The following is a 13,802-nucleotide window of genomic DNA, read 5'->3' on the forward strand; positions in this document are numbered from 1 at the left end:
CACAGAAGAATTATGTCCTTGATGCACCGCTAGGTGACAGACCTATTGCAGGAGCAGATGCAGACGTTATGAACGTTTGGCTAGCTCAATATGATGACTACTTGATAGTTTAGTGCACCGTGCTTAATGGCTTAGAATCGGGACTTGAAAGACGTTTTGAACGTCATGGACCATATGAGATGTTCCAGGAGTTGAAGTTAATATTTCAAGCAAATACCCGAGTTGAGAGATATGAAGTCTCCAACAAGTTCTATAGCTAAAAGATGGAGGAGAATCGCTCAACTAGTGAGCATGTGCTCAGATTGTCTGGGTACTACAATCGCTTGAATCAAGTGGGAGTTAATCTTCCAGATAAGATAGTGATTGACAGAATTCTCTAGTCACCATCACCAAGTTAGTAGAACTTCGTGATGAACTATAATATGTAAGGGATAACGGAAACAACTCCCAAGCTCTTCGTGATGCTGAAATCAACGAAGGTAGAAATCAAGAAAAACATCAAGTGTTGATGGTTGACAAGACCACTAGTTTCAAGAAAAGGGCAAAGGGAAGAAGGGGAACTTCAAGAAGAACAGCAAGCAAGTTGCTGCTCAAGTGAAGAAGCCCAAGTCTGGTCCTAAGCCTGAGACTAAGTGTTTCTACTGCAAAGGGACTGGTCACTGGAAGCGGAACTACCCCAAGTGATTGGCAGATAAGAAGGATGGCAAAGTAAACATAAGTATATTTGATATACATGTTATTGATGTGTACTTTACTAGTGTTTATAGCAACCCCTCAGTATTTGATACTAGTTCAGTTGCTAAGATTAGTAACTCGAAACAGGAGTTGCAGAATAAACAGAGACTAGTTAAGGGTGAAGTGACAATGTGTGTTGGAAGTGGTTCCAAGATTGATATGATCATCATCGCATACTCCCTATACTCTCGGGATTAGTGTTGAACCTGAATAAGTGTTATTTGGTGTTTGCGTTAAGCATGAATATGATTTGATCATGTTTATTGTAATACAGTTATTCATTTAAGTAAGAGAATAAATTGTTGTTCTATTTACATGAATAAAACCTTATATGGTTACACACCCAATGAAAATAGTTCATTGGATCTCGATCATAGTGATACACATAATCACAATATTAAAACCAAAAGATGCAAAGTTAATAATGATAGTGCAACTTGTTTGTAGCACTGCCGTTTAGGTCATATTGGTGTAAAGCGCATGAAGAAACTCCATGTTGATGGGATTTTGGAATCACTTGATGCTTGCGAACCATGCCTCATGGGCAAGATGACTAAGACTCCGTTCTCCGGAGCGAGCAACTGACTTATTGGAAATAATACATATTGATGTATGCGGTCCGATGAGTGTTAAGGCTCACGGCAAGTATCATTATTTTCTGAACTTCACAGATGATTTGAGCAGATATGGGTATATCTACTTGATGAAACATAAGTCTGAAACATTTGAAATATTCAAAGAATTTCAGAGTGAAGTGGAAAATCATCGTGACAAGAAAATAAAAGTTTCTACGATATGATCGCAGAGGTAAAATATTTGAGTTACGAGTTTGGTCTTCAATTAAAACAATGTGAAATAGTTTCACTACTCACGCCACCTGGAACACCATAGTGTAATGGTGTGTCCGAACGTCATAACCGTACTTTATAAGATATAGTGCGATCTATGATGTCTCTTACCGATCTACCACTATCGTTTTGGGGTTATGCATTAGAGACAGCTGCATTCACATTAAATAGGGCACCATCTAAGTCCGTTGAGACGACACAATCTGAACTGTGGTTTGGCAAGAAACCAAAGTTGTCGTTTCTTAAAGTTTGGGGTTGTGATGCTTATATGAAAAAGTTTCATCCTAATAAGCTCAAACCCAAATCGGAGAAATATGTCCTCATAGGATACCCAAAGGAGACTATTGGGTATACCTTCTATCACAAATCCGAAGGCAAGACTTTTGTTGTTAAGAATGGATCCTTTCTAGAGAAGGAGTTTCTCTCGAAAGAAGTGAGTGGGAGGAAAGTAGAACTTGACGAGGTAACCGTACCTGCTCCTTGTTGGAAAGTAGTTCATCACAGAAATCTGTTCCTGTGGCTACTACACCAATTAGTGAGGAAGCTCATGATGATGATCATGTAACTTCAAATCAAGTTACTACCAAATCTCGTAGGTAAACCAGAGTGAGATCCGCACCAGAGTGGCACGGTAATCCTGTTCTGAAAGTCATGTTACTAGACCATGACGAACTTGAGAACTATGAGGAAGCGATGATGAGCCCAGATTCCGCGAAATGGTTTGAGGCCATGAAATCTGAGATATGATCCATGTATGAGAACAAAGTATGGACTTTGATGGATTTGCCCGATGATCGGCAAGCCATAGAAAATAAATGGATCTTCAAGAGGAAGACGGACGCTGATAGTAGTGTTACTATCTACAAAGCTAGAATTGTCGCAAAAGGTTTTCGACAAGTTCAAGGTGTTGACTACGATGAGAGTTTCTCACTCGTATCTATGCTTAAGTCTGTCCGAATCATGTTAGTAATTGCCGCGTTTTATGAAATCTGGCAAATGGATAAACAAAACTGCATTCCTTAATAGATTTATTAAAGAAGAGTTGTATATGATACAACCAGAAGGTTTTGTCAATCCTAAAGGTGCTAACAAAATATGCAAGCTCCAGCGATCCATCTATGGACTGGTGCAAGCATCTCGGAGTTGGAATATACGCTTTGATGAGTTGATCAAAGCATATAGTTTTATACAGACTTGCGGTGAAGCCTGTATTTACAAGAAAGTGAGTGGGAGCACTACAACATTTCTGATAAGTATATGTGAATGACATATTGTTGATCGGAAATAATGTAGAAATATTCTGTAAAGCATAAAGGAGTGTTTGAAAGGAGTTTTTCAAAGAAAGACTTCGGTAAAGCTGCTTACATATTGAGCTTCAAGATCTGTAGAGATAGATCAAGACGCTTGATAAGTTTTTCAATGAGTACATACCTTGACAAGATTTTGAAGTAGTTCAAAATGGAGCAGTCAAAGAAAGATTTCTTGCCTGTATTACAAGGTGTGAAGTTGAGTAAGACTCAAAAGCCCGACCACGGCAGAAGATAGAAAGAGAATGAAAGTCATTCCCTATGCCTTGGCCATAGGTTCTATAAAGTATGTCATGCTGTATACCAGATCTATTATGTACCCTGCACTGATTTGGCAAGGGAGTACAATAGTGATCTAGGAGTAGATCACTGGACAGCGGTCAGAATTATCCTTAGTGAAATAAGGATATGTTTCTCGATTATGGACATGACAAAAAGGGTTCGCCGTAAAGGGTTACGTCGATGCAAGTTTTGACACTGATCTGGATGACTCTAAGTCTCGATCTAGATACAAATTGAAAGTGGGAGCAATTAGCTAGAGTAGCTCCGTGCAGAGCATTGTAGACATAGAAAATTGCAAAATACATAACGGATCTGAATGTGAAAGACCGTTGACTAAGATTCTCTCACAAGCAAAACATGATCACACCTTAGTACTCTTTGGGTGTTAATCGCATAGCGATGTGAACTAGATTACCGAATCTAGTAAACCCTTTGGGTGTGGGTCACATGGCGATGTGAACTATGGGTGTTAATCACATGATGATGTGAACTATCGATGTTAATCACATAGTGATGTGATCTAGATTATTGACTCTAGTGCAAGTGGGAGACTGAAGGAAATATGCCCTAGAGGCAATAATAAAGTTATTATTTATTTCCTTATTTCATGATAAATGTTTATTATTCATGCTAGAATTGTATTAACCGGAAACATAATACATGTGTGAATACATAGACAAACAGAGTGTCACTAGTATGCCTCTACTTGACTAGCTCGTTAATCAAAGATGGTTATGTTTCCTAACCATAGACAAAGGAGTTGTTATTTGATTAACGGGATCACATCATTAGTTGAATGATCTGATTGACATGACCCATTCCATTAGCTTAGCACCCGATCGTTTAGTATGTTGCTATTGCTTTCTTCATGACTTATACATGTTCCTATGACTATGAGATTATGCAACTCCCGTTTGCCGGAGGAACACTTTGGGTGCTACCAAACGTCACAACGTAACTGGGTGATTATAAAGGAGCATTACAGGTGTCTCCAAAGGTAGATGTTGGGTTGGCGTATTTTGAGATTAGGATTTGTCACTCCGATTGTCGGAGAGGTATCTCTGGGCCCTCTCGGTAATGCACATCACATAAGCCTTGCAAGCATTGCAACTAATGAGTTAGTTGTGAGATGATGTATTACGGAACGAGTAAAGAGACTTGCCGGTAACGAGATTGAACTAGGTATTGGATACCGACGATCGAATCTCGGGCAAGTAACATACCGATGACAAAGGGAACAACGTATGTTGTTATGCGGTCTGACCGATAAAGATCTTCGTAGAATATGTAGGAGCCAATATGGGCATCCAGGTCCCGCTATTGGTTATTGACCGGAGACGTGTCTCGGTCATGTCTACATTGTTCTCGAACCCGTAGGGTCCGCACGCTTAAGGTCACGATGACAGTTATATTATGAGTTTATGCATTTTGATGTACCGAAGGTTGTTCGGAGTCCCGGATGTGATCACGGACATGACGAGGAGTCTCGAAATGGTCGAGGCGTAAAGATTGATATATTGGAAGCCTATGTTTGGATATCGGAAGTGTTCCGGGTGAAATCGGGATTTTACCGGAGTACCGGGAGGGTTACCGGAACCCCCCGGGAGCTATATGGGCCATAGTGGGCCTTAGTGAAAAAGAAAAGGGGCTGCCCTAGATGGGCTGCGCGCCTTCCCCTTCCCCTAGTCCTATTAGGACTAGGAGAGGTGGCCGGCCCCCTCCTCCTCTTTTCCCCCTCCGCGAATCCTATTCCAACTAGGATTGGGGGGGGGGGGGTGAATCCTACTCCCAGAGGGAGTAGGACTCTCCTGGCACGCCAAGCTTGGCCGGCCAGCCTCCCCCCTCTAGTCCTTTATATACTGAGGCAGAGGCACCCTAGAACACACAAGTTGATCCACGTGATCTATTTCTTAGCCGTGTGCGGTGCCCCCAGCCACCATATTCCTCGATAATACTGTAGCGGAGTTTAGGCGAAGCCCTGCTGCTGTAGTGCATCAAGATCGTCACCACGCCGTCGTGCTGACGGAACTCTTCCCCGACACTTTGCTGGATCGGAGTCCGGGGATCGTCATCGAGCTGAACGTGTGCTCGAACTCGGAGGTGCCGTAGTTTCGGTGCTTGATCGGTTGGATCGTGAAGACGTACGACTACTTCCTCTACGTTGCGTCAACGCTTCCGCAGTCGGTCTGCGTGGGTACGTAGACAACACTCTCACGTCTCGTTGCTATGCATCACATGATCTTGTGTGTGCGTAGGAAATTTTTTGAAATTACTACGAAACTCAACAGTTATGTTCTACTTAGGACATCTCAAGTGACATGCAACAAATCCCCTCCCTCGTCATTCCACGGACAACACGAAATTGTCCATCAAAACCAGTCTCTAGAGCGGCATCCCCTTTTTTTGAAAAGGAGAAATACCTCCGACCTCTACATCTCCTGATGCACACAGCCATATTATTAATAAAGGTTCAGGTTCAAAATAAGGTCTCAAACAAAACAACGAATCTCATACAAAAGTTGCCACAACCGGCAAAAAAAAGGTAAGATGACTATACACGAACATCGGGTATATGGAGGTCCTTCATTTCCATTTTGTCCCCATGCATGATGCATCTAAGTAATACAGTACTACCTCGTATAAAGGGCAATATAGACCTTTCACAAATCATACACACTTTCGTATGTATGATGGGTTGTTCGCGGTACATATATGCCGTTCATTGGTGGGCGTTCAAACAGACATTTTTTGTCTTCTGTCAAAATTCAAAAATTATGCACAACTATAGGTATGACATTTCCCTTATAAAAACAAACCAGTGGTTTTCCTATTTTGGTTTTAGTTTTTTCAGTCAGTTTTTTTCAGTTTCTTCTTTTTGTATTTCTTTTTTCATCCTATTTTTATTTTTTAAAATTCATGATTTTTAAATATTGTGAATAAATTCACGAAAAACCAAATCCGTGAACTTTTCTTCAAATTCGTTAACTTTTCTAAATCCATTTTTTTTCTAAATTCCATGAACTTTTCTTCAAATTCATGAACTTTTCTAAATCCATTTTTTTCTAAAATCCGTGAACTTTTTTTTCCTAATTTCGTCATTTCTCTAAAAAGCACATTAATTTTGTCTCAAATCCGCTAACTTTTCTTTTAATCCGTGATTTTTTTTCAAATTCGATGAACTTTTGTTTAAAATCGATAAAAAAATTCCAAAACCCAGCTGGGGCTGAGGTGACCAAAACACTTTTTTGCAACTTTTTTAGTGAACTTTTAAAAAACATGCAAAAAATCAAATCCGTGAACACTTTTTCAAAATTGATGAACTTGTTTCAAATTCGCGAGCGCTTGGGCTGGCCCGACGGGCGCCCGACGGGACCAATGTCGTCGCCTAGTTGGGCTAAGGCCTAAGTGTTTTTTTTCTCTTTTTTAATTAATTCATTTTCCTCATTTTCAAATTCAAGAGCGCGGGTAACATATTTTCTAAAAAGACCATCTTACCCTTTATTATGAAGGGGTATGTAGAGATCTCCTCCATAGATTATGTTTAGGGGATGTGCCAAAGCAAAAGTGTTATTTAAGGATGTGTGCTCCTAATCAACGTTTCAGATTTACAGCACCTAACCTCCTTTCTAGCTGAATAATGGTCGCAAGGCAACAACTCTAGGTATGGTATGATTACCAAATTATACTGCAACTAAGCAGTGTTTGTCCTTTGATGTTTACCTTTAGTTTTCGCAGTTCAATTTTCTTTACCAGCAGTCTACTTGAAGTATCGCTTGCCCAGGCCTCATGTAATGTTATTTGCACTTCACACTTTCATGGAGCTTGTGATTCTGAAGGTCCTACCACACAGGTGATTCTCTGATTCGATTGTCACATGCTGGAAATATTATCCACAATCCAACATCATGTACTTGAATGACATGGCAATCTTTCCATCAGTTCTGTGTCCTGAAATTGATAGAGCTATCCCACTCAGCATCACGGCACCTTAATATGCTTGTGATCTCTCTGGTTGACTAGGAGGGGCTGAAAAATTATCTTTGTTTTCGTTTAGTCTCTTTAATCCATCAGCTACCACCTAACAGAATAAACAATCATATGCATTTGGACGATGTATGAAGAACGGGATATTTAAACTGCTTGCTGTTGTCATGTGGCCTTTGGGATCCACAATTTTGAAGTCCATCCATGTACCTGCTTGGATTGTACTGCCTAACTCATCGATCATCATTGCACTATTCTTATCATACACATCACGAGTCTGATCATATTCTAGTCTGCAAATGGACAAGAGCCCAGCTGTACACGCTGAAGACTTTGACTAGCACCATGCATCACTCTAATAAACACATTACACATCTGCATACATTTCAGTGCATTTTTTACCATGGACACCCGGAGAGTCAGGGTGCCCCATTTTACATGTTGAAGTGCCAGATATTACATACGGTACTTCTATACTCCTAGGTGTTCTATAATTCACATCACTCGATGAAGGTGACTGAAAGCACAAACTGCATATCTAGTTTTCCTCTTGCAGGGTAGAAGAAAGTCTCAGTTGTGCAGTGGGTTCGGCCCCTGGGGCACCAACCTCTTGGACACCCTGTGCATGCGCCGATAAACACGAGCCGTATGCTCCCTTGAAGTCGACGAAGACGACTGCTCGGAGGAGTAGGCCTTCGCCGGTGGTGGACCGCCGCCGACGAGGGCCATGGCATCCACGTCCGGTGTCCGTCGGCCATGGCTGACGCTTGCCATGTCTACTAGCAGAAGAAGGGTGACGAGGAGGAGCGTGAGCCTGAGCCTGAGCCTGGTGTCTCGTGATCTCGCCATGGCGCGTGCACTTTGGGAAAAGCTATAGCGTCGACCGTCGAGAGAAGGCGAGGCGGAGGGAGAAGGTGGGGAGGGGAGTTGAAGGACTGGGACGACCTCAAGAGGTTTGAACACAGATGCGCTGCTTTGCTACTTTTTATAGCGGGGAGACACCGATGGCCAACTACCTTTCTTACGGCCTAGGAACTCTTGAGACTCCAGCTGCGCACCGACTTGGACTCGTCATTAACAGCCAGTAGCGTGACGGATTGACCTAATCTAATTGTACTTATATATTGGAGCAGCCAGCTGGTGTGTACACTGAGCTAGGTGACACGCATTGCCTCTGTTTAGCATGTCATTCCGACTGATCGATCGTGTCAAAGGATCACGTGGTTAGGCTTCAGAGTTTGAATCGTGGTGACAAGGATGACGAGGACGGGGAAATTCCGTGGCATGAAACATGCTAGTACAAGCTTCAAAGAAGAAGAAAATCTCTAACCCCAGCCCCTACCTAACTCCGCAGCGGTATAAAGTCCGGCCGACTACCCGAACCCCGATCTTCCTCCCTGAATCGCTCGTGATGTGTGACAGGTTAAGAGTCTTCAGTCTTCACACTTGACGCCACACCACTGTGGCCGGCAGCCTCGGCCGCCGCCCGGTTCCCGTCTCCTGCGCCCTGGACAGGGAGAGGGAGACGGTGACGCAGGGGAGAAAGGAGAGACGAACTGGCTTCGCTGCACTCTTGATTCCGTCTCAGACTCTCAATCAGCATTAGTAAAGCTAGCACCAGGCAGCAGCAATCGTGCAAGGGAAGAGATGCACCTCGCTCATCAATCATCACAAGGTACCAAGATGTCTTCGTCGCCGCACAGAGAACAAGACCTAAGATGCAAATTCGCCACCATACAACCTTGCCAAATTCCAAGAACGACCAAAATTGTTAGGCGGCCATGTGTTGGTCCAACAGAAAGATAATCGGCGAACTGGTTATTGATGTGTCCAGCAACTTTGGCCTCATAGGGAGAGAACAGATGAAAGCTCCAGACAACACTGAAGAAAGGAGTCGACTGAACCCTATAAGCAGACCGAGCACCTTCAGAGTTCGGAAATCTTATTAATGCTCAACATTTCAAATGCAGGAACTAATGCAATGTACATATAGAGATGCATCACAAGCTTACACAAGAATAAAACAAATGCATCAATTAACACACTGATATATTCCTGTTTATTTCATCCAATAGAGTATTATAGTACAGCTTGAAAATTGGGCTCTAACCACAGCAGCCACGGTAAATAATGTACACAGGCAGTTTTGGAGCAAACATGCTTCGCCGCTCCTCTCTACAACACATTTGGAGGCTGCCATGGCTAATTCACGGCGCAAGAAGAACTCAGCAGTAAGTGGAGGATCAGAAAAAAAATATTGGGATTGGAATGTAGCGACATTCTGGGAGCAGTATAAGTAGATATACAGACGGACAAGTATCTCCTGGTCTCAGCTTTGGGTCTTCTCTACCTTGGCCTTGATCTTCTGCTCAAGGACCGCCTTCTCCGTGTCGAGGTTGAACATTCTGTTGAGGGCGTGCATGTTCTCAAGCGTTTCGTCCAGGGTGCGGCTGTCGCTGCCGTCGCATCTCAGGTGCTGCAGTGGGCCGTGAAGGAGCTTGTTCACTATGCCCGTGCTCAGCTCCTCGATGGACCTTCTCATCTTCTTGTTGAGATTGTCTTCCCCGATCTTCTGCAGGCACTTCTCGAGCTCCGATGCCCTGATCCTGTCGGCGTACGACCTCAGCTTTTTGATAGTCGGAACCGTCTCCAGCGAATCCCTCCATGCTTCGAACCGTTTCAGTTCTTGGGTAATGATTGTTTGGGCCTCCATTGCTTTCCTGACACGGTCTTCCTTATTGGCTTCCACCACCTCTTTCAAGTCATCAACATTGTATACCCGTGCATGCTCCACCTCAGATACACAGGCACCGACATTCCTCGGGACAGATATGTCGACGAAAAGCCGAACACCACCCACAGCAAGAGAAATAGGAGGAAGCGCCTCTGCATGCTCCTTCGTGAATAATAAGGATTCAGATGCGGTGCTTGTGAACACGACATCAGCTTCAGCAGCTGCTTCATACATCTCTGTAAGTGGCCTGTACACAATCTCAATATCTTTCATCTCTTCGCGAATGGCATCCACCCTTTCCACAGAACGGTTCACCACAACAACCTTCTTGCATCCTTTGGCAATCAAATGTTTGACCACTAATTTTCCCATTTTGCCAGCACCAATCAAAAGCATCCTAGCTGACAAGCATTCAGACTTTGGAAGCTTCATCATGGCCAGTTCAACTGCAGCCGAACTGACAGACACAGCACCAGCTGATATATTGGTCTCACAGCGGACGCGCTTTCCAGCTGTGATTGCATCCTTGAACATCCTATCAATGTTCTTTCCCAAGCCTCCACTGTTTTGCCCATTTCTGACAACTTGTTTAACTTGAGCAAGGATTTGTCCTTCTCCAAGAACCAAAGAGTCTAGCCCAGCGGATACCTCAAACAGATGGCGTGTAGCATCACTGTCACGCAACATAAAGAGATGCTCCCTTAGCTCGGAAGCAGGGATTCCACTTTTCTGCACACAAAAAAATAGCATGGGCGTTAGAGCTTCACTGATAATACTGCACACTTGAGCAACCAAAAAGGGATAAGCAGGGCAAAAGAGTATGGACAGGGCAAACGAGCATTTAAACTCTTACCTTTGACATCCAGTCCACTACTTCTCTAATACCACGGTTCCACGATAAAGCCACCACATATATTTCCATTCTGTTGCAGGTACTAAGAACAGCAGCCTCTTCAATATGATTCAGGCTGGTGAGTTCTGAAATAGCACGGGGCCATAGTTCCTCTGCAACAGCAAGTTTTTCACGCATGTCCACTGGTGCTGTGTGTACACTGAGGCCTATTACAGCGATGCTACTCTTTTCCTTCATGTACCCTGGTAGTGAAAATTAAAACATTGTCAAATACTGCAAGTAGACATACTTTAAGAAAATGAAAGAACGATACTAAAATTGACGGCAAAATCACCATAACGTTTTCTTAGCAAGGATGCCTTCATTAAAGGAGGAAAAGAAGTTCGTTACACAGCTTGCCACAGCAAGCAAGCACGGAGAAGGAAAAGAGGAAAGAAGTTTGTTAAATGTGGAAAAGAAGTTCGTTGGCACAAATCTCCACAAAGAAGTTTGTGCCACAGCAAGCACAAAGAAGCAGAAAAATCAAATCACTCGAGTAGGATAAACTACTGCTTAAACACCCTCCTAAGCCAAAAAAACAAGCAACTTTCTACAGGCTATCGGACTACTGTCAAGCAAAGCCAAGCTACACAGGGCAAAGTCCTCATGAGCGAGGGTCGCCACGTCGACTAGATGGAGCTGATCATGATTAAAGATGTGCCGTTCCGCTCCTTCCACAGCTACTTTCACTACATAAAAGGTTTCTTGATATGTTGTAATTATAAGGGGTATATTTCGTGCTTACACTAGTGGAGTCACACATATATATTCTGAATCAAGGAATTACATATTTCGAATCTTGAAGTTTTAGCAACAGGAAACTCAGGTTACAGAACAAAACAACAAAGAGAACATGAACCCACTTTTTCCTGTAATTGGTCAATATCCGATACCTCAAGCATGCAACGACTACTGTCCATTCTTACCTTCTTATCTTGTGTGATCTTAGTACTTGGCAATTTTATTCAGGTATGCTCCTTTATTTAGGCTGCAGCACTACTTAACACATTTTGTTAAGCACCTGTACATGTCGAGCCCTGCTAAGAAATATAACGGTTTATTCATCACCGACGAACATACGTAGTGCTAAATTTTAGCCGGATTGGCTCCTTTATTTAGGCTGCAACACTAATTAACACATTTAGTTAAGCTCCTATACCATACCGTAGTGCTAATGGTCTGCTAATCTGTGAAACGCGTGTCTCCAAGATCAGTTACCTCTACAACTTGCGAGCCTTTCGGCACTCGGTGCAGAAAAAGAAAACTAATCGAGGTTTTCCTCAAGATATCACAGTCTCTAAGTCCAATTGTCTCTTACTATGTTAACCTTTTTTTGCGGGAACTCTTACTATGTAATCCTGAACAGATAGGCTGTGAACACAATGAATTAGTAATGATAGACCAATAACCTGCCAAAATACTGCATGTGCTCACAACAATCAAAGCAAAACTGGGGGAGAACAATGCAAGTTCCCCTACGTTTCTCTTTTTCTCTTGTCCAACTCTCCAAGTACTGCCCACAAATCGGCACATATGCACCAAAACTTGCGCCAACTTCCGCTAAAACCACACAGAGATCCCCTAATTCGCGCACCACCAACAAAACAAAACTGCGCATTAAGGGCGGCAAATTGGAGGAGGAGGAAGGGACTCACGGTCGGCGGAGATCTTGAACTGCTCGAGCGCGGTGATGCTGGCCAACTTGGACGCCGCCTGGGCATCCCCGCCGGCGTCGCAGCGCACGACGCCGGACCGCCTCCGGCCGCCGGCGGCAACGACCCAGGGGCACGCGGTGGCGGTCCCCCGCGCCTTGGCGCCGGCAGCGGCGGCGGCGAATGCGCCCGCGGCGGCCGTGGCTGACGTCGCTCCCGCCATCATCGAGCAGACCAACAACAAGAGCAGCAGCGGGCTTTCCCCCTCCTCAGCCCGGCCCACGAACCGTACGTACGTAAATAGATATACAGATAGGTAAAACCGGAGAGAGAGAGACGAGAGAGCGCGGAGAGATCCTTATACGGCCGCTTCTCCCACCCTCCCCCTCTCTCCACCACCGGCCGGTGCGCGCCTTCTCCGAGGGAGGATGAGCCGCCGGGTCTGCGAGGAAGAAGGGGTCTGGCAGCTGCCGCACCGGAGGTTAAGGAGGGAGGTGGCGTGCGGGGCCCGCGAGCAGTCGGAGCGGGCCGGGCGAGGCCTCGGGGTCGGGGCGAATTTTCTAATGCGCGCGCGTGTTGGGTTTGGGTTCGGTGTGGGTGGAGGTTGGGTTGGGTTAAGCCGTAAGCCACATGCGTCGTGGACGGGAATCCGGGAGGGGATGTGTGCTGGCCTCCGCCCGCTGATTGGCTGCGGCACTATCCGCTCCCCTTATCGCTGCCCGCATCCTTTGACGCCCCAGCGGATTGCGGGCGATGGAGGGCTCCGTTCTCTCGTCAGTGGGGACACGGCGGATTCCTGACGGGGTGGTGGTCGTGGTGGGCACACACACGGGTTCGCATGGCCGCCTCACGCCCGCACCTGCGGGGTGATGGCCGAGCGTGTCGACGTGCTGGCCACACTCCGTCCATCGTCCGCAGCCCCGGCGGTCACGATCCCATGCGGCATATTCGGCGCCTCGCCTCGTCGGGTCCCTCCGTATGGACGTGCATGCGGCTGTGTCGTCTACCCCTGCTCGTTTTGTGGTGTGTGAATTGAGAGCTCCCGGTGACCGAAACTGATCATGCTGTTGTCACGACATCAATTGCAGCCAATGGGAGTCCATCAAAGCGTCTCTGGCAGATCCTCTATCCTAAAAGTCTTAAATAATCCTCTTATTATTCCGTTTCTTTTAAAAGAAAATCATTGATGCTTGTCTAGCAGATCCCCTAACCTAAAGGCTTTATTTTGCCAATCTTTAAAAACGATTGCTTGCACAATCGTAACGAGCTGATCACATTTCAATACAGACATACACAATTTAAATGTGTAACATCAAGAAAGACGTTGACCCAAGCTCCACACAAAGCTTTGTCCTCCTCCGTCTTGTG

At 44.8% G+C, this 13,802-nt stretch overlaps 2 protein-coding genes across 2 annotated transcripts; both read right to left on the bottom strand.

Annotated features, from left to right (window-relative positions):
- Nucleotides 1-7,476: 7,476 nt before the first annotated feature.
- CLE14 (CLAVATA3/ESR-RELATED 14) lies at nt 7,477-8,121 on the bottom strand. Its single transcript, XM_048696713.2, has one exon. It carries the CDS (start codon nt 8,003-8,005, stop codon nt 7,727-7,729), a length of 279 nt encoding a protein of 92 aa, XP_048552670.1. The 5' UTR covers nt 8,006-8,121; the 3' UTR covers nt 7,477-7,726.
- A 1,067-nt stretch (nt 8,122-9,188) lies between these two features.
- On the bottom strand, nt 9,189-13,030 carry LOC125509214 (glutamyl-tRNA reductase 2). Its single transcript, XM_048674130.2, has 3 exons — nt 12,438-13,030; nt 10,744-10,985; nt 9,189-10,619 (listed from the first exon to the last, which is right to left on the bottom strand). Exons 1-3 carry the CDS (start codon nt 12,658-12,660, stop codon nt 9,486-9,488), a joined length of 1,599 nt encoding a protein of 532 aa, XP_048530087.1. The 5' UTR covers nt 12,661-13,030; the 3' UTR covers nt 9,189-9,485.
- Between the last annotated feature and the right edge of the window lie 772 nt (nt 13,031-13,802).

This window comes from Triticum urartu, chromosome 1A, assembly GCF_056163025.1.
Source record: "Triticum urartu cultivar PI428250 chromosome 1A, HENAU_Tu73, whole genome shotgun sequence".
NCBI lineage: Eukaryota > Viridiplantae > Streptophyta > Magnoliopsida > Poales > Poaceae > Triticum > Triticum urartu.

Excerpts from the sequence above, each read along its gene's own strand:
- CLE14 (XM_048696713.2), bottom strand. The coding sequence starts at position 8,005 with ATGGCGAGATCACGAGACACCAGGCTCAGGCTCAGGCTCACGCTCCTC.
- LOC125509214 (XM_048674130.2), bottom strand. The coding sequence starts at position 12,660 with ATGATGGCGGGAGCGACGTCAGCCACGGCCGCCGCGGGCGCATTCGCC. Across the intron at positions 10,986-12,437 it reads GTTCAAGATCTCCGCCGACC|GGTACATGAAGGAAAAGAGT; the intron begins GTGAGTCCCTTC and ends TTTCACTACCAG. Across the intron at positions 10,620-10,743 it reads TAGTGGACTGGATGTCAAAG|AAAAGTGGAATCCCTGCTTC; the intron begins GTAAGAGTTTAA and ends TTTTGTGTGCAG.